At 35.4% G+C, this 19,613-nt stretch overlaps 1 protein-coding gene across 1 annotated transcript in view; it reads left to right on the top strand.

The window, feature by feature from the left end:
• Window positions 1-19,613, top strand: part of MALRD1 (MAM and LDL receptor class A domain containing 1) — a 239,387-nt gene that overhangs the window by 71,577 nt on the left and 148,197 nt on the right. Inside the window, exons 18-20 of the mRNA XM_039549861.1 lie at window positions 4,345-4,432; window positions 7,141-7,317; window positions 9,610-9,787. Of these exons, the coding sequence (XP_039405795.1) occupies window positions 4,345-4,432; window positions 7,141-7,317; window positions 9,610-9,787 (443 nt within the window). The remainder of the gene's footprint in view (window positions 1-4,344; window positions 4,433-7,140; window positions 7,318-9,609; window positions 9,788-19,613) is intronic.

Below are 19,613 nucleotides of genomic sequence, written 5' to 3'. Positions count from 1 at the left end.
AGAGATTGGGGGAACAGTCTCAAGTCCACAGTGCCTACTCCTTTGATGGCAGCTGAGGAAGCAGAGAAACAAAGCCAAGAAGGAATAAAATACTATGTTTGGACTCATCAAAGCCATCAATATCTTATTTGACATGAATTAATAACTGCTCAAAAATTCAAAATTAAATCTAAATTTCTCAGATTTTTTTTAAATCAAAATATTTCTGAGAGAATTGTGTTCTCATGAAAAACAGTTTCCCTTTTAATGTACTTCTTGAGAAATTATAGGAATATGTTCATGCATTCTTAAAAAAATCATTCTACAGTGAAGACTTATGACATGACTTGTGACAGGATCATTAGATGAAAATATTTTAATAAAAAGGAGCTCTGAAGCTTGGTTCTGTGGCTTGACCTTTGTCTGTAATTACAAAAGTTCCATCACCTCATAAGGAGTTTGTTGCTTTTTTGATGAAAAGTTATTTCTCTTGGGGTGACTTTATGATGTGTATCTCATATTGCTGCCCTATGCCCAGAAATTAATTCCTGTGCCTTTCTATGCCTCTAAACTGAGCCTGAGAGGGGGAAGGAAAAACTGAGCAAAACTTTTTCAAAGCAGTTTGCAGCTTGTTCAAGGTCACACAGAGATAGAGTTGTTTTTCCATCTGCGGCAGGGGAGGGAGGAGGCACCCGGCTTGTGGCTCCCCGAGTCAGTTTTCTGGCCAGTGGTTCAGTTTCTTTTTCTCTGGAGAGAGACTGAGAGTTGAACTTTTTTCCTTCCCTGGAATTTCGGATTGTCTCCCTTTTCCACTGGACTGTTTCAATATCAGAGCACATCAGGAGGACTTTCCACCGAGCACAGAGGGCCTGGCCCTGGCCCAAGCCCCAGCTCCGAGGAGAACAAAGGGAGGACTTGCACACTTTCCCAGGTTTTTTTCTCCACAGTGAAAGATTTTATTATTTAGCATTATTTTCCTTTTCCCGTGTGTTTGTTAAATAAATAGTTTTTTTATAGTTTTTTATAGTTTTTATCTCTTTCACTTTCCTTTGAAGAAAATTTATTTTTCCCAAACCTGGTGGGAGAGGGGTGGTGACCTGCCTTCTCTCAGAGGATATATTTCTAAATTTGGCCAAACCAGCATTATATATATATATATAAATCATATCATTTCCTTTATTTATCCCTAGCATTACAACATAGGGTTAGTTTGCTTCAGAGATATGCAGTGAAATACGTATTAATTTGCTTTCAGTAAGTTACAACAAAAGTTTTTTAAAAAGACAAAGCGTTTTGTCAGTTATTTGTGTGTTGTTCTTTCCTGTTCAAACCAAATCACGTGATTTCTTGCTGGAAATCATTGTAGAAACCTAATCAAAATAGCATGCTCTAACTACCAATAAAATAAATAAATAACACTGTTGACACCTCCTGCAATACCTGAGATAGTTTGTCTAAATTACAAGTTAAATACATTAGAACTAATATCACTATTTCCTATGCATTCAGAAACCCTCCCAATTTTGAATATACCACAGGTTTTGAAATTAATTCCATTCAATCTTAAACTATGCTTGTATAGAAATTAAGGTTTTATTTTGGTAACCTTCAGTGGGCATTGGCTAGTGACAGAAATGAACATTACTACAGAAACTGAACATTTGTACAGAACAATATTACCCATTGTAATTTCTCTATTCACACTTGTCATAATGTTACTTCACTCTTCAAAAGCCTATTTTGTTCAAAATCTTACGGGATCATTCCTTTTATGTATAGAGAGTTTCATTCTAATCCAGTCTGCTTTCATTGAGCTGGGCTTTTTCCCCTCTTTTCTTTATGTTGAATACCTTTTGATACCTTTACAGATTTCATTGAGTCTGGATCTTAGACTTCTGAAAATGTGAAATTGGGACTATTTATTCTCATTCAAATAATAAATGTGGTGTGAATTTCCAGGAAGTTGTTTAATAAAACAGTATCTTATGAAGCTTGCAGAATTACAGCTGGCAAATTAATTTAAGTGGTCAAAGTTTAACCACAGCTGCAGAGAAATTATGCTCTGTATCAAGGCCCTAAACTCATAAATTGGTCTTATTTTCAGTTCTAAGTGTATACTTACACTGCTGTTACGTTTTCTGTGTTGCTAATGAGTTCATGCTTTTTGTCAAAATATTGGACTCCCCAAGTGCATAAATGAAGAAAAAACAATTTGGGTGGGGAGATTTTAATCAAATCAATCATAATCATCATCATAACAATATAGAGGTATTCTCAATTTAATTCCCCCTAGAGAACTTTGTCCTGTCACTTCTATATTTGGATATTTTTAATCCCTTTCTAAAAATATTCCTGCTAAAGGTGTAAGAGTGCAATTTTCTTAAGGGAAATGTTGGTGGAAGATGCTACATAAGGATGTCCTCAGCCCCTGTGACTGTCAGGGCTGGGGATATGGGCACAGGCAGCTTTGGGGAGAAAAGCTCCTTGAACATCCAGCAGTGATATCCACCAGTGCACAAACCAATCCCATGGAAAATTAATGTAGTTGCAAGGGTATTGGGGTTTGTCTTAGTAATAATTGTGTAAGTAAACAAACTCACTGCCTCTTTGTCTGAATTTGAGGTAATTAATAAGTAATTAATTGCAATTGGATAGTCATTCATACTTTGAAAACTGAAAATTATATTTTAACTGCTGTGTGTTTGCCAGTCAAAATTACACCGGAAGGAGATTTGTCATTTTGGAATAATAAATTTCCTTGCATGGTATTTCCAAATAATAGATTGTTTGGGTTGTCCTGTTTCCTGTTTCTAACCATTTTATTGCTTTTGGTATCAGTACTGTAGCACTGTCCCTATTTTAATCTAAAAAACCCAAAAGACTGGGGTAATATTAAAGAATATTTGTGGGTATTCTGAGGGAAAAATAAGAATCCCATACTGACGTGAGAGCAATAAAAAGCAATGCTGTCATTTACTGTCGTCATTCACATTAAATATATTTTGTCTAAAATTACCCATCTGGAGCATATCCATAGTATGGGACACATATCCATCTTCTTGTAGCATACTCATTTATTTTATCTAATGCATGTAATATATAAATGAAGTGTAATCTTTTTTATTTACTCTGGTGATGTCAGCATCTGTAATAAATCTAAAATTCACATGCAACGTCAAAATAACAGAAACTAATTTGTCAGTGATAACATATCCAGACTGATATTATTTTACTTTTAAAAGGTTAAGGCCATTTCTTGCATCTTTTAAGTAATAAATTTCAAGTGTGATGCTTAAAAGCTCTGTGTACATATCATATGAAAAATGGTTCTTGTTCATCATAACCTTTCTTTACAAATAAAATTGCACATAAATAAATTACAACAAAAATATTAGAACTAAAAGAATTCTGAAGCACTATTGTCATATTTTTGCCATTATTTATACTTCATTCCTATGTAGGAATTTTATACTGAAGTGAGGAAAAAACTGAAAGAATACATTAGAAATTTTATACAGCATTTCAGAAGCTGAATGTGTGTGTGTAGTATGTGAAATAAGTATTTAAAACAATGGTGAAGAAATAACAGTGTTTGAATTCCACTGGATGAGCAAAAACGTACATTTACCTTTTTTCAAAGTGTGTGCTTGAGAAGGCTTTATTATTTTTAAAAATAGGGATTTATTAATTATTCAGACTAAGAATATTCTCACCAAATCTTTCACTAATCACCTGCTGGATATTTATCACTCAGCAACAGACAGAAGACAGGAGGTTTATGTAGTCTTCCAGAAAGTATTCACAAGCACTAACTTCTCCCATTCATTGGCAATAGACAATAATGAAACAAATATAGCATTGACAACTCTAATGAAATGGTAGAATATTTTTCTTTAAAAGGTTCCATAGATCGTTTCTTACCTGCCTAATTGTTTTCATCATACAGGAGTTTGCATAAGAGTCTATAATTTATTCAAATGAATGATACTATATTTATACTATATTTAATCATGATTAATGTCATTGCAATAAATACCAAAGGAGGTAATCATAACATGCCACTTATGATAATGTCTTGCCATCATTTTATATCACAGTGATGTTTCAATGCATTTGCACCATTGTAAAGTCAACCATGCTGTTATGGTTCACTGTGATTAATGTGACCACCAGTGAAAGCTGATAATAATTAATCTCTTTCATAAATTATCATTAAATAGAATATATCCCCTAGAATAAATTTCATCTCATTTTAAGTGTGAAACACGGCAAATGACTCCTCTATCAATTCGTAAGAAATATTTAATGAGAAGTGGAAGTCTACTTATACACTGAAAAATGCTTTTGTAATTTGTGTTTTCCTAGATTTTGGTGAAAGGTACCGTAGGAGATGGTTTCACTGGAGACATTGGACTTGATGATGTGTCTTTTCTGGGCTGTACTCTTTACAATGGTAAGAGCTGAAGTGCACATCTCTGACCTGTGAGCTGATTGATTGCTGTCATTTGAAAATATTGCTACTAGAAAAGTATAAACCAGGTTAAACTGTGACTATGCCTGACAAGGAAATCCAGACTTGTTTCCCTGCTTCTCAGACCCTCATATCCAGGCATCAGCACAAAATAGTTTCTGCTGTGCATGTAAGGTCCAAAAGAGACCCTTAGTGAGAAGTGTTCCGCTTCCATACTCTTTGAGATTTTTATTCCTAGAAGGTAAAAGAAACTCATCTGCGTGTAAATGAACTGAACTTTTATTCATCCTATTCAGTTTGATACAGCTTTCCACCCCAATAATTCCTAATATACTTACTGTGCCAATTGCTCTCACGTGACAGCACAAAAGTAGTTCAGGTGATAGAGCAACCTGTCATCAAAAGTCATTGTTACTAAGGGTAGTACAATGTCTACAGAATTGTAAAATATTATATCCCAAAAGACATGTACTTCAAGACACCAGCCTTGAGATCCAGAGGTCATCACAGAAGGGATTTTAAGAGGGCTGCTGTTAGCTGCAGCAGGCATTGCAGGGTTATATATGGTGTGACAGTTGCTGTAAAGTCATGACAGAGCTGTAGAGCAGCAAACAGTTTAAAACAGTGTCTGAATATTAGTATCCTAGCACTTCATATATACACCCTAGTGCAGATGAGTTTTGTTCTGCTACTCCAAAAATTTCTTGTAGATATAATTGGTTCTACTAGGAATATCAAATGTGTGTATGGTATTTCTTTTGCAGATAATTATCTAATGTCTTACCGTACTTATACAGAGTAAAGCTGTTATTATAACATTTTGGATATAAAGGCTTTTTGTAAATAATTAATGTACCGTGACTTATATTCAGGGGACATAATCTTAAAAGAACTAATTTTTAAATTAGTTAGGAAGAAAACTTTCAAAATAAACAAGAAATTTGGAAATTTTTGAGGGTCAGAGTTTCAAAGTTAATAACTAAACAAAGAAAAGCTCATTGTGTGGAAAGATAAAATAGTCAAGTATAATGGTGGACAGGAATCAGGTTTTGTGTTATGTATATACTGAAAATATTTTAAGTGTTGAGAGCAATTTTTGAGACAGTCCAGGGTCCTGCCTTTATTTCATCTCCTCCATGTCATAAAAGTATCCCAACAACCAAAAAACAGTCAGAGAGACTGTGGGAATAGCCTGCAAAACAGACAACAGCTGTGGCATATTCCACCATATTTAACACAAGTGGGATCAGGCTGAAAAAGCAGGGTTCCCCTGTCCCTGTGCACTAGAATCAAGCACTGCCCAGTTGCTCTTGCTCCACTTTAAGTGACCAAATACTCACAGGGAGAGATGGTTTTGACAGCTTGGTGGTAAAGTCTCTCATAAGTAACATTGAAGATGTTGAATCTTTTGAATCTTGAATGTACTGCTTCAATACATCATTTGAATGCCCTAATCAAAGGCTATTCAGTGATGCTTGCTCTGGACAAAATGGTGTTTAATAAAGTATAGAAAATTAATTGTTTCAAAATAGAGGCAGTATCAGGTCCTCCTTTCTTTTCACGCGTGGCGAAGGCTAGGGTACTTCAAAATTTCTTCTTCCATTTCAGCTTATCAGGAGCAGAGGCTTGAACGTGGCATTTATATTTAAAAATTTCTGACCAATAAGGTCCTTGCTATTATTATGAGTTGTAGATAGATTTATCAATTAATACAATTCTTCCTTCAGAACATTCCTTCCCCTAAGTCTTTTGTTTGAGTTTTAGGACATTATGGGAGTATCATTCATTTGACTGGAATATAATTTATTTAATGTCTTAGATTTTCTATCTACCCTACAAAATAGAAATGGGTAATTTATTATCAGTATTATTGCTCCAGCCTTCAAGGGTAAAAAAAAAAGAAATTCCTTGCTATCCCAGACACATTTAATATAAAAAGTCTTCATGCATACTTTTTAATTAACTCAGGTGTATTGCTCAGGTGCATTGTGCACTACAGCTAAAAATTTAATAAATTATTAAATTTTAAGAAGGAGTTTTATGGTGAAAATTCATTTTATGGACAATAATAGCAAAGGTTTTCAAGAAAAGAGAGTAAGTTTGAAGAAAGGTGCATTTTAAAGAATAGGAGGACAAAAAAAGATGATTTGCAAGAAGTGGTAATGAGTTTGAATGAAACATAAAGGAGGTGGTGGAACAAGGTGGTGACCTCAGAATAATTTCTCTAATGAGAAAATAATTTTTTTCATGGATAAATTTACAAGGTAAGAAGGTTACATAGTAATTTCCACAGTCACTTGTAGTAATCAACATGTTAAAAAACCCCATTATCATCGGAATAATCTGTTAGCCTTGGTTCACTGAGAAAATCAGTTTCTGTGATTGCTTGGTGAGTCTTGGCATCAGTTTTTTGAAGTGATTCACTGGGTTAATCCAAATTTGAAAGACAGGCAAGAGGTGTAAATAAATTCCTGCAAGTGCCAAAGATTATATGGATGGTGTGACAAAACTAGTGCTTTCCACTGAGGACAGCTCCAATTCAGTTCCTGCTGAGCTCAACTCAACTGTCCCGGCATGTTTCCATAAAGCTATACCCTGGAAAAGGGTGGGAGCGGCAAGGGGAGAAACCATTATGAAGCTGGAGTGCCTTAGTCCAGGTGCTCAACATTCTTTTGGCTCCTTTTTCAAAGGAAATTTGCCCACTATTTCTACAACTACTTCAGCAACTTCAGTTCCTGCCACACTCCCCATGAACAACTGCACAGAGAAGGAGTTTGTCTGCAGAGCCTCTGGCCACTGCATCCAGATGATCCAGAAGTGTGATTTTAGACCTGACTGCTCTGATAAGTCTGATGAGTCAGCTTGTGGTGAGTGGAATAGATGATGTTCTTTGCTACCTTACTAGTTTTGTGTCTTAAACACGTTGCTTCAGCAGTTCTATCTTATCTTTGCAATTTGATATTAGCACCTAAATGTTATTTTAATGTGATTTTCCCCAGAAATATAATAGCAGTTTGCTCTTAATATATGTGTGATGTAATGCACTTTCTGCCTTCTGATTCAGGCTCAACATTTCAATTCAAGTAACTGCTGAAATATGGCAGGGGGAGGAATCCTCAGCTCCCTAATGATTGATAACTATACATGACAATTTTAAGTGAGTATAGTTTCTTAAAATGTTCACTAGTCTAGACTGGAAGAGAGAATAACTTTAGAGTTTCATGTTCGGGGTGGATGTCTGGGAGAACTGGATCCACTTCTTACCTACTTCAATGAGTATGGGTTTCATTTGCTTGTTTGGTTGTTGGGGATTTTTTTATACCAAATTGTTTCAGCAGCAGCAACTATTGTGAAATTCACCCTACTCCACACAGAAGTGAGTTCCAGCCTGTAAAGCTGTTAGTCTTATGGGAATGCTGTAAGTGGGAAAATGGACAAGGTCTGCATATGATGTCCATAAAGATCTAAGGCAATTGTCTGTTGCTTCTGAGTTGCAGCAGTTCACACTGTAGCATTTTAGAAGCTATTAATGACTTCCTTTTGCCTCAAAGAACAGTACTTGAAAGAACTATTTACTGAAGACAGTTAATGTGGGGGACAGACATCTAGAGACAGTGACCTCATCATCCTTTGCAAGCAAGACTATTGTCACTGAAAATGAAAACTCTGAATTCATTACACAAAGTGTAGGGAATTCAGTCACCTCTCTCAAGGCTGAGGACTCAGTGAGGAAAAGCATCCTTCACTCCCTATGTCTATTTCTTATGTGGGAATAACTGGAAGAAATGAATCTGATGTTTAAGTATCACTGGGTAGTTTCCTATAGTGTGAAAAAACACCAGCCTTTGAAATCTGGCCCTGAGAAATAAATGCAGAGCCCTCCGATTATTTCTCTCCTCAGAAATTTACATTATCTTACAAAACATCTTTTCCTTCTAAGCAAGATAAATACTGTGGAGACTACACCTTTACATATTTGTTCTGTCTGAGGTCTCCCATCACTAAGATGGGAATTTATCACTTAAAAGACAATGCTGGACTAGGACTTAAAAACATCCTGACTGAAACAGAAATATGGTCACAGGAAGGTGTTATCTTTCTCAGAGGCACTTTACATACAATGTTTACAAAGCATGTTAAAAAGGGGAATATGCATTTAATGCAACTCATCATTCTCATGAAACATCACAAATCTTCATATGGGCAACTCATGAGATCACACTGCCTGCAGTTTGCTTCCTTTGTGAGGATATACAAGCTGTAAATCAAAACTCACTCTCTCTTTAGTCTACCATTTTTAGCCTTCAAGGAAAGAAGTATCAGGCGCAGTCTACCAACAAACTATGATTTCTCGATGCAGCATTTTATATGGGTTTATGGGTTAAAATAAATTCTCATTTTCCTCGCACAAGTCTCAAAAAAGTCACTTAAGCGTAATAATCTGTTCCAAAGTTCTGGAGAGTGACTAGACTCAACTTGGATCATGTGCTGGAGAATAAATATTCATAGCAGAAATGGAAAATAAATTGGTTTCTTTACCCTAAGGAGGATCAGTAGTGAGCTCACTTTTCTTGTCCAGTTGCTCAGGAAGCAAAAAGTCATTGAAAGGCAGTTGCATATTTATTTAGTAAGACAACAATTCAGTATTTAACACCAATACCAAATAGATGCATTTTTATGTAACTTTCAAGTTTTGTGAGAACTGCTTTGTTTTGTTTTGGGGTTTTTTTAGAACTTTGGGCATGGACTTTGTACACAATTTATAAGGTTTGCTAATGTCATCAGCCTACAGGACTGGAGACAGAACCATACAGCAGCTCACAGATTCTTGGCTGATGAATTTTACATAAATTTCCATGTATATTATATGGCAGATTATTAGAATGACCTGAAAGCTGGTCAGAACGCATATGAAGGTAGATACTGTGGTGCAAATAAATTGGTGTATTCCCAAAATTAGAATCTGTCTGATAGAGGAGAACATATATAATTCATGTTTTATCTATAAGGAAAAAACTATGCATGTTAGTAATGTGTAAGTATTCACAGATACTATGAATTGAATGCGTTTTATCTACATGTTGCTTTTTGTATTGTAACATGAGTTAAAAATTTTCAATTTTTATATAAACATGAGTAATCACTGTTAATCTCTAAAGTTATGGAAGTCTGTGACTTCGAAGATAAAGGCCTGTGTGGATGGCATCAACCAGCCTTGGAACAGATGTCAAGAAACTATTCCATACATATCACAAACACATTCAAGTGGCAACTTGGAAGAGGAGCAAATCTCTACCCTGAGCAAGAACAACACTGCCCATTAACCGATCATACTACGTGAGTACATTTTTTCAGGTGCTCGAGTCTCTTCTAGAATGTGTGATCTTAACCACATACAGATTGTCTAGGGGAAAAACTGTTCCGTTTACAATACAGAAACAGTTTACTGATTTAATAATGACACATAATTAACTGACAACCAGTGAAGTAGGTATGCAGGATCAATACTACAGATGAATCAAAATAAAAAACATTAATAAGCAGATAAAAATTACTAAACACCTTTCTATAAGTAATTCCCAAAAGATTCAGTACATCCCCATTCAGAGAAGCACATGTGTACTCCTCCCACAGGATATGTGGAGTACAAGCATGTTCCCACTTACGGGAAAGCAAGTTTGGAAGACATGGCTGCTCCAGCTTTATGTGTACACATGCCATGAGAAATCACCCTCCTTGTAGCGTGCCAAACTCTCAGCCCAGCAGTTGGCTGCAGGCTGTTGGCAGCATCCAGTGGGGGTGGTGCTCTGTCTGGTCTCTGCAGTGGTTGTGGCATCAGCAAGATGACCTCTGGCATGTCAAAAACAGATGTTGGCCACTGCTCTTTGCGCTGCGTTATCAATCCCTGCTACTAAAAATTCTCATCCTACTTTTACACTTCTTTTCAAGCTGACTTCTCCTTTGAAATCTGGCTTTGTAATTAATTTGGTACTAATTTAGTTCACGGTGGTCATCCTCTTGATCAGTTTTAGGTGAATACCTTCTCAAATAGTCTTTCTTCACACAACTAATTTATGCTCATTTTTCTACCTTACTAGCTATGGTTAGTTGTAAACTATTGCTACCAGTTTTGTTATTGTTATTGTTATTGTTAATTATCGTTGTTAGCTATTGCTCTTATCCCAGCAGTTTTACCCACGGGTGGGCAGTACAAGTTAACACAATAGGTCTTGTGAATCCTGCAGTCATTTAATATTTGACTAATGCAGTTCAAAACTACTGTAGTTAGAGCTAACTTCAGTTTAGTTGGTATTTTATTTACCATTTATTTTGATTTTACCATTTTTCTGGTAAATTATATCACCTCATATTAAAATGTAAAATATTTCTATTCTCTCAGTGAAGATTTGTAAATTAACATTGCATTCTAGGTAGATTGCTTAAGATAGGTACTAGCTCCCTGGAAGATACTCCTTTCATTTAACTCAAGGAACAAAACTTAAGTTTTCTGCATGCCCCTTTGGTTTTAAATGTGTGAGGTTTGTTGTTTTTTTTTTTTTAATTAAGTAAGAAATGTGTTTTAAAAAGATGCATTAATCCAGTTAAAAGTAACAGTAAGATTTATTGATAAAAAACCCCTACAGATAACTAGCAAATGTATTGAGTACAAACAATTTTCAATGTAATACAACTTCATTAATAAGAAAATTTCTGTGCAGTGTATTTATTCTGAACAGAAAAATACTTGCCTGGTTCTAGTGACACATATGTTTACTTCCTGTGACAATAGCCCATAGAGTGCAGAGATGGTCTTTAAATTAAGACCACTCCAACAAAGTCTTTGCTATATTGCTACTAGTTTCAAATTACATTATATTGCATTTAATCAGCCTGAATTCTATCACTATTAAAGAATGAGCTCAATATGTTAGTTTCACTGTGCACTTCATTAAAATTACTGCATTTTTACAAAAATCCCAAAACAACAATACCAAATCCAGAAAAAATCATTCAACAATAGCAAAGAATTGCAATGCTACCTAGTTGTTTCTCGGTCTCATGTGAAAAGGAAGTATATTCCATAAAAAAGAGCAACTGTTTACAATAAATTAGCTGTCAAATCTTTCATTGACTGCTCTTTAATTGTTATATATTAGCCAATACCAGCCCTGTATGTGTACTTAGTAAATCCTCTCACAACCTTTCCACTATAGGTTTGAATTGGCACAGTGATACATGGAATTGTATTACTGGTTTTCAACATATTTTCAGGGTTTAATGCAACAAACAGTATATTGAAAAGGACTGATGAAAAGAGAAAGTAAATGATCCATAGAGATTGCAGTTTTCAGGCAACTCTGTAATGTATTTCTCTTGTGGTGTCTCACATGAGATGCAGTTTGGTTCTATGGTTTCCCCCTTCCCCTTGTTTATTGGTCTATAGAGAAGTACAGAAAATAGATCCTTCCAAATTACAACAGGAGATGCAGAGCAGCAGTTTTGTGGAATTAAAACCCTGCAACATTTAGTTTTATTTTCTCATCCATTTTCCCCAAACTTCCATGGAGTTAGATGAGGCAAGCTGTGTTACTGTAATCTTGTATGTTTACAAATTAAAATAAAATATGCATGACTACATATAGAAATGTTTGGATTCATCCTGATTCAAGAGTAGCTGGCAGTGCAGCTTACAATGAGTTCTTTCAGCAAAAATATATGTGAATACTTGGACTCAAACCATCTGCTTCCCCAGAATAAGTACTTGGGCTAGCCACATGTAGACTGGTGAATTGTGAGGTGGAGGTGTGAGTCTTTAAAGCCGTAATTACATTAATTAAGTGAAAGTAATTACTTTGGAAATAGTGAGAACAGCTTGTATGTGTATATATAAACCAAAGGCTGGAGGATTAGAAGCCATTTTGGGAGTTTGCCATGGGAGCCTGGCTTGAGATAGACAGTCCCTGGCTTGAGCTAGAAAAAGTCAGTTGTGTGTTCTACAAAGGACTAGGAGGCATTGGCGTTGTGTACGGAAAAGACCAATATTCATGTATGAATGTAGAGCTCCTGTGACATGTTTCTATACTTAGCAAATGGAATTCTCTATTGCAGATTGGTTTAGAAAAGCTATAACAATAAAAGTAGCAGTTTGTGTAGGCTTAAACAAGTGTACAGAGTTGACACCAGCAAATGGATAAGTCTATCAGTTTATTTCCTTTTTAAAGAATCTGGATAGGGATGTAGCAAATTCTTTGACATTATTAATGATATTTGGGTACAACTGTTAATTGAAAACTTTGTAGTCACTTAATTGACATGATAATTCATGCACCAAATCTAATGAATCAAACCAAAAATGGATGCAGAAATAAAATTCTAAGCTGACATGATAATTATTGCTGTGTAAATAGCTCCCCTGATGAACATATTTTTAACCCATGTGTCTTGCTTTTGTGTCTGCTTTTCAGACAATCATTATCAGAATTCAGGACAGGAAAATCAGGCAAAATTAAAGTTTTTAAGTAATATACTTAAGCCCAGCAGTTTTTTCAACTATCAAGAAATGCTTTAAATTTGAGAGTCTAAGAACTTCAAAATAGGAGAAAAAAAAATTAAGTATTGTATATTTGGTTTTACTTGTTTGCTTGGGGTTTTTTTTGTTTGTTTGTTGTTGGTTTCTTTTTCCTTGTTTGTCTAACTTAAATAATACCATTTACTTTTAAGAATAAGATAATGGCCAGAAATTATTTGCAGGATGATGTCATATTATTTCAGTGCAAGTAATCATAATTTAATCAGACCTAATTTTGTACAAAGAAAGAGAATGTACCCAAAGTCTTTTTTTGCCTCTTATGTTAGGATGCCAGAGCATGGGATTAATCTCATAATGAAAATAAATTAAAGTGTGAAGACTTTAATCATTCTGTGTCAGTAAAACTTTGCCAACTCATTTTCTTTCTGGAATTCGTATTTATTATATAAAACAAGGCATAAAAGTTTTATGTGATACACTTGGAGTATGGTCACAGATAGAAATTTTCTTCTAGAATTTTGACTCTCAGGATCCAATAATAAACATACCATGCTTTTATTTAGTACAAGAATTCCTTCTCACACTTCTGGTGGTTTTCTTTTGAGCAACTTTCCGATGTCAGTGTCCAGTTACAGGTCTCAGTATGACTTGTGTTTTGATGTGTTAAGCACCTTTGGTTCCATTCAGTTTGAATTAACTATTGAACTCAATCTTGTATTTGTGTGACAAGGATAGAATTTTTTTCTCTGTGGCACTATGCAAGGAACTCTGTCTGTTGGCATTCAGCTGTAAACACAAGTAGAGGTTGGCTTCTGCAGTAGGAAATAGCTCTATGGCATCCTTTCAGAAAGCAGTCTTCCAAAAAATTTATGTCTGCTTTATTATGGCATGACAGTCATATTATATTTTTTTGTTTCTGAGTTTATTATGCCGTAATATTAAATGTTAATGGATGTGAGAGATTACTAGGAAAAAGAAATGTTTCAAATCATAAGAGAACTTACTCTTTTTTGGAATAACCACATTAAAAGTAATTTATCCCATATGGCTGTAAGTGAAAATCTGCATTCCTAACAACTGTTCACTCCCTCTTTTCTCTTTTAATTTTTTTTAATCCATACTGAAATGCTTACATTTCATTCAAGGAAAACTTTCCTTTCTTTTTTTTCTTCTAGTTGTTAGATACAGATTTTAGTTACTGACTATTTAAGACCTATTAATATTTAAGTGGTTGGAAGTGTTCAGCACAGAAAATCCTTCTTTCATGCATAGAATTAATTAAATTATTGGAGTTCTTATTGTCCTTTAGGAATATTGGAAATTACATATTTCATAACATTTTAATTTTGAATATATATTATTTTTCTGAAACAACATCCTCACAGCTGCAACAATCTTTATTCAGGGAAGAAATTTTTTTAAGCCTATGAATATGTTATATGTCAAACTGCAAGAAGAGGTCTGTGAAGGTTTTGTTCACATATTGTGATCTATAATAGGCCATCCTATATTATCTACAGCAGGATAAGTAGTCAAAGTATTTCTGATGTAGACACTGAATATCTAACAAGTACAGATAGGAAAGAAACAAGGTATTTTTTTTATCATTCTCCATCCTTCTCATCGTAAATCTTCTCATGCTTTGTAAAGATTTGTGCCCTACTATATGTCTTTCAGATTCACAGTCACTGTAAACCTTAAGTAAAACCTTGGCACTGTCCACCACGAGTACCCTCTCCTTCCTATACACCTGTGGCCTTCTGGCTGAACTAATGGGCATAATGGGTAGTGCATTGAGGAGCTGTTACCCACACCACAAAGGAAGTGATCAATTTCTTTTTGAATGAATTCTTGCATATTAAGGTGTCTTTCACTTCTGAATTTTTGTAGCATTTTTTGTTATTCCTCCAGGAAGATGCAATGTTGTGGGAAATGTTAGGGTTTGTTTTTTTTTTTTTTTTACAGAAGGATTATTCTATTTTTATATATATATATTTCTATAACACTTTCTGTAACAGTTCTAAATTTTCTCTACTCACCTTTGAGCAGTTTCCCACGTTACAGACAAATTTCAAGTAAAAGGCTGAATATCTACATGGCTTCCCCATTTTACACTTAATACTGAAGTTACATTGGACTATATATGAACACATAAAGATTAAACTGTCCTCATTCTTTGCCTGTTTCCTTTGGAATATTGTAATAATTAATTTTGAATGCTATATATTTGTATTGCAACTTTTTTTGCTAGAAAATATAACAAGTTTTCTTTTTATACCCTCTTAAATTTTTGCCAGAATTTTCATGTCATCTGGTTTTGACACTATAAACAAGAATTAATAGGAGTCAACAGAAAATGAAGTTGGTATGATGGAAAGGTCAAAGTATCACAGTTTACAACCACCTTTTGTCAAATATATAAGGCATTAAAATATCAATGCTATATTCTGATGACAGTACAAGAAAAAATGACAAAAATATAAATATTTTCTCATAAATATGTTTTTGAGGAATTAAAAGGTTAGAATTTAACTCTCTATTAGCTAAAATTTTTTCTCAGAAATCTTTTGATGAAATGTTTTTAGCTAGGAAATTGTAGCTAATCTAGAAAAAAAAAAAAACTGCTAATGAATTAACTTTAGCAGAACTACTGTCAGGTGGTTACTTATGCTTTGGGGGAAAGAAGCTAGAGAAGAGAGTTATCTCCCCTAGCCTCACTACCCTGATAAAGGGTGCCAAGGATGTGGAAAATGCAAACTGAAGCCACTGTCTTGACTGGTTGAAACCATCAGCTTGAGCTTTGATGTTCCACATTTTCCTGATATGTCCAATATCCCACTATCCTTCCCCTTTGGTCAAGAGAGTGCTTCTGTTGAAGGTCACCTAGTGCCGTACTGGGTGTTCTTGGCCACTATTTTGGTTTTTTCTCTATACAGAAACCCATCTGTTCTAATTGCAGGTCACTCACACCTGGCAGATCCCGGACAGATGGTGGTGGAGAGCTGAGGAACACTTTCAATGCATAATAGGTGCAATAGGTGTGGGGCTCTGATTTGCTACATAGATACTGCACAGTGTTTATGGACACAGAGAATCAGGAAAAATGGAGCACGTGGAGGCTGCTGCTTTCTGAATTTTGAAGTTTAGTAGGGTATGATGATCATTGGGATACTTGTAACTCTGACTAAAATTTCCCTCTCCAGTTTATGTTTCCTGTTTGTTTGTTTTTCTCATTATTGCTGAGATTTGGAAGGAAATCAGAACTTCTTAGTGAAAGGGAGTTGTTTCTTTTCTAATCAAGTTTAGCCTTCAGTCCTAGGGAAAAATAATGAGTAAAGGCTATTTTATAAGTCCATTTAAGTGTTTAATCAGATGTTCTCAAACAATTTGTAGAAGATACACGGACGAATTAACACTTTAAAACTGAGAGATGTCCAACAATTCATTAAATAAGAGTTTGAACTTGCTGTACAAGACAGCATCTGAATAAGTTTCGATCCACTTTCAGACACTGCAACAATAGACAATTAGTACTGTGAAATGTATAATTCACAGCATGAGATGTGACTTGATAGCAGTGCCAGATTTAAGATGGGCCTAATTTTTCTTAACCCACCTAATCTTTCCCTAATTAGTATATTCAGTTCATTGTGTTCTTTTGAATGCCTTGAAGGGGAAAATGCGTGAGGATTCTTCTATGAATGTCCATTCTTTGCCAAATACAGTTTAAAAAATATTTGAAATATTAAGGTATTAACAAAGATAAGTATGCAAATATAGGTCAGTTGTTCATGTTGAAAATTTTATATCCATTACAATGCTGTGAATTTCCCTTTGAAATTAATTAGGATTTTTGGACTGGCACAGGAGTGTCCTTGTATAGGGAATGCTTCTAGTACAGAGGTAAAATTAATTATTTTCAAAGGGTAAATATCTAGATTTTAATGACACCTAGTGTAGCTGCCAACTAAGAGGTTTTCCATGGGTTAGTTTTCTAAATTGACCTGAGCTCTGCAGCTACTGGCAGGGGAGCCTGCCTATATTCTGCTGAATTTCAGCACTTACATAAGAGCTATGCTACAAGCCAGATTTATTCACTATTATAAATGTTGAAAAATACCTTGTTTTACAGTTCTTACCATTAACTTATTGAGGTCTCATTAAAAAAAAACAAACCAAAACACAAACAAAAAAATACTCAAAGGAGCCTTTTTATGGAATAGGAAAGAAATGAATTTAAGGAGGGATCAGTTGATTAACTCTCATGATGAAGAAAGTTATCTTCTCCAAAGATCACTTAAAAAACAAAGGTTGAGGGTGAAGAGGTGAAGAACATCATCTGAACAGAGTAACAGAAACTGATAATTTATTTTTATGGAAAGCTTCGGAATACCTTCTTACTAGTTTAAAATAAAAATGGGCCAGGTAAGAAAGAAATCCTTTACTTCCAAAGTCAGAGCTTGACAAACTGAACAGGTGATTGCGTGTAAGTTAATTGGCTTTCTTCAAACTCTTTCCTGTAGATCATGCACCTCTCTGGAAGTTCCATGCAGGCTTCTATACCAGGCAGCTTAAGATTTCAAGACAGAGAAATTACTTTGTTCTGTGAGCAAACATGATGCAGGTTAATTTTCACAAGAAGAAAACTTTCCTTTTAAACACGGATAGGTCGCAAGTACATTAGTCTTGTAGTCCTACAAAACTATAAAACTATAAAACTTTCCTTGATAGGAGTGAAAGTGAACAAGGATGCTCTTCACATACTTACCCATCCCCTTCTGATCCCTCCATTTCCCATTACTTGCTCACATAACCTTCATATTCTTGTAATCACATACCACCACCATGTTTAATGGCTAGCACTGTGAAGTGTTTCATACAGGGGACTTTCGTCTGGTTTACTAGTTTGAAATGCGATACTATAGCAAACACTGAAACAAGGTCAACAATTTGCAGTGACACCTGTCTTCTTAAGATGGGCTATGGGACAGTAGTATCTGGGCAGAGGTGTGATCTTTGACCTGCCTTCAGGTCAAAGACATGTCTGACAGAACATACCAATGAGAGATGGATGATTGAATTTCATCATGGTATTGATTGTACCCTGCCACTATTTCAAACTGATCTCACTGAGAGGCATGGCTGTAATACTGAATACTCTGGAAAGTATGAGGTCTGCAAATGCTATTTGCTTTTCAGAGCTTTTTATCATTCTTCTTCTTATAGTCCTTTTGAATGCTGTTGTAAATACAGTGCAGACACCCTTGGACCATTGAAGGCATGAGTTCCCAGTAGCAGAGTAATTCTGAATTTTTCAATATTTTTGCAAACCTTAAGAGAACTGGATCCTATTTTACCTCCAAGCCAGGCTCTGGTAGAATACTCAGCACCAAGGCAAAAAAGAAACTTAAAACTGCTACCTTGAAATAACAGCTTTCTTCAGCAGAGAGAAATAAATGAATTGTCCAAATACACACTTCTTGAAAGGTCTGTAACCACGAGTTTTCAAAGCTTTCAACTATTAGTTATATAGCACAGGCAGTTTATTTGGAGAATGTTTTATATACTTAGGCTAAAGGATGAGGTAAATGCATGCAGCAATTATAAAGATGTCTGAGTTGCCAGGATTCAGTGATAAAAAAAAAGCATCAGCAGCAAGTCTCTCATCTGTCTTTTAATGAAAAGAAAAACAAGATCGTGGAGAAAATCCTGATTTCCACAGATCCTTACTCTTCCCCCTAGGATTCCACCCAGACAAACTTTGGTCCCTGCTATGTTTATGAGCAGTTTTCAGTGATCTCACATGTAACATATCTGACTATGCAAAATGAAGATCTGTCCCATTAAAATGTTGCCTTTTTAATTGTTTGTTTGGATGGGTGTTTTCTTTCCTGGTGCGACACCAGGGGAGGTAGAAGCAGTAGTGCAGCTAACAAGCAGTGAACAAGTCCCTGATTTGTGAGGATTTTTGAAGGCCTGTTTCTGAATCTATACTATCAAATTCCCGACCCTTCCCATTAGGCAGGATTTTCAGATGTCATGACATCTTTGAGCATATTGTGTTTCTCTTGGCAGTGCTTGCTGGGTATGGTCATTGTCCTCTCACAGCTGTAGTGATACAACTTTACAGAGTGGTTGCTCAGAACCTGGCCAATCAGGAAAACCAGAAAGAAAGAAAAACCTAATATCAGCACCTATTTAAAAACATAGTCTCCATTGTCAGGTTTGTAAGCACTTGTTGGAAAGAGTCTTTTGAGGAGTACTGAGCGTGAAGCAACTCTGTTGGAGAGAAGAGAATCTTAGCTTTGGTAAACAGCTGCATTTTATTTTGGAAAGTAAGGGTTTTAGGGGTTAAATCTTAAGTACCCAAAACACTAAAACTGTACTTCTGGTCCCTCTGTACCCTCAGAGTCTGATGCTTGCTTCAAAGACAGCTTCGTCTTTCCCAGTAGCTCAGGGGACAAAATTTCACCCAACCTGGATTTTCTTGACTTTAGGCCAGGATCAAACCTTCTAATTTCCCTGAGGAAATAGGGCAGTAGGGAAAGCCAGAGTCCCTCTACCCACATCTACATGATCCTGTGGGTTGACTTCAGTTCTTTTTTTTCCTTTTTTTGCCAATATCTGATATGG

The sequence above is a fragment of the Corvus cornix genome, chromosome 2, assembly GCF_000738735.6.
Source record: "Corvus cornix cornix isolate S_Up_H32 chromosome 2, ASM73873v5, whole genome shotgun sequence".
In the NCBI taxonomy this organism is placed as follows: domain Eukaryota; kingdom Metazoa; phylum Chordata; class Aves; order Passeriformes; family Corvidae; genus Corvus; species Corvus cornix.
The sequence above is the reverse complement of the archived record's forward strand: the minus strand, read 5'-3'. Positions and strand labels throughout refer to the sequence as shown.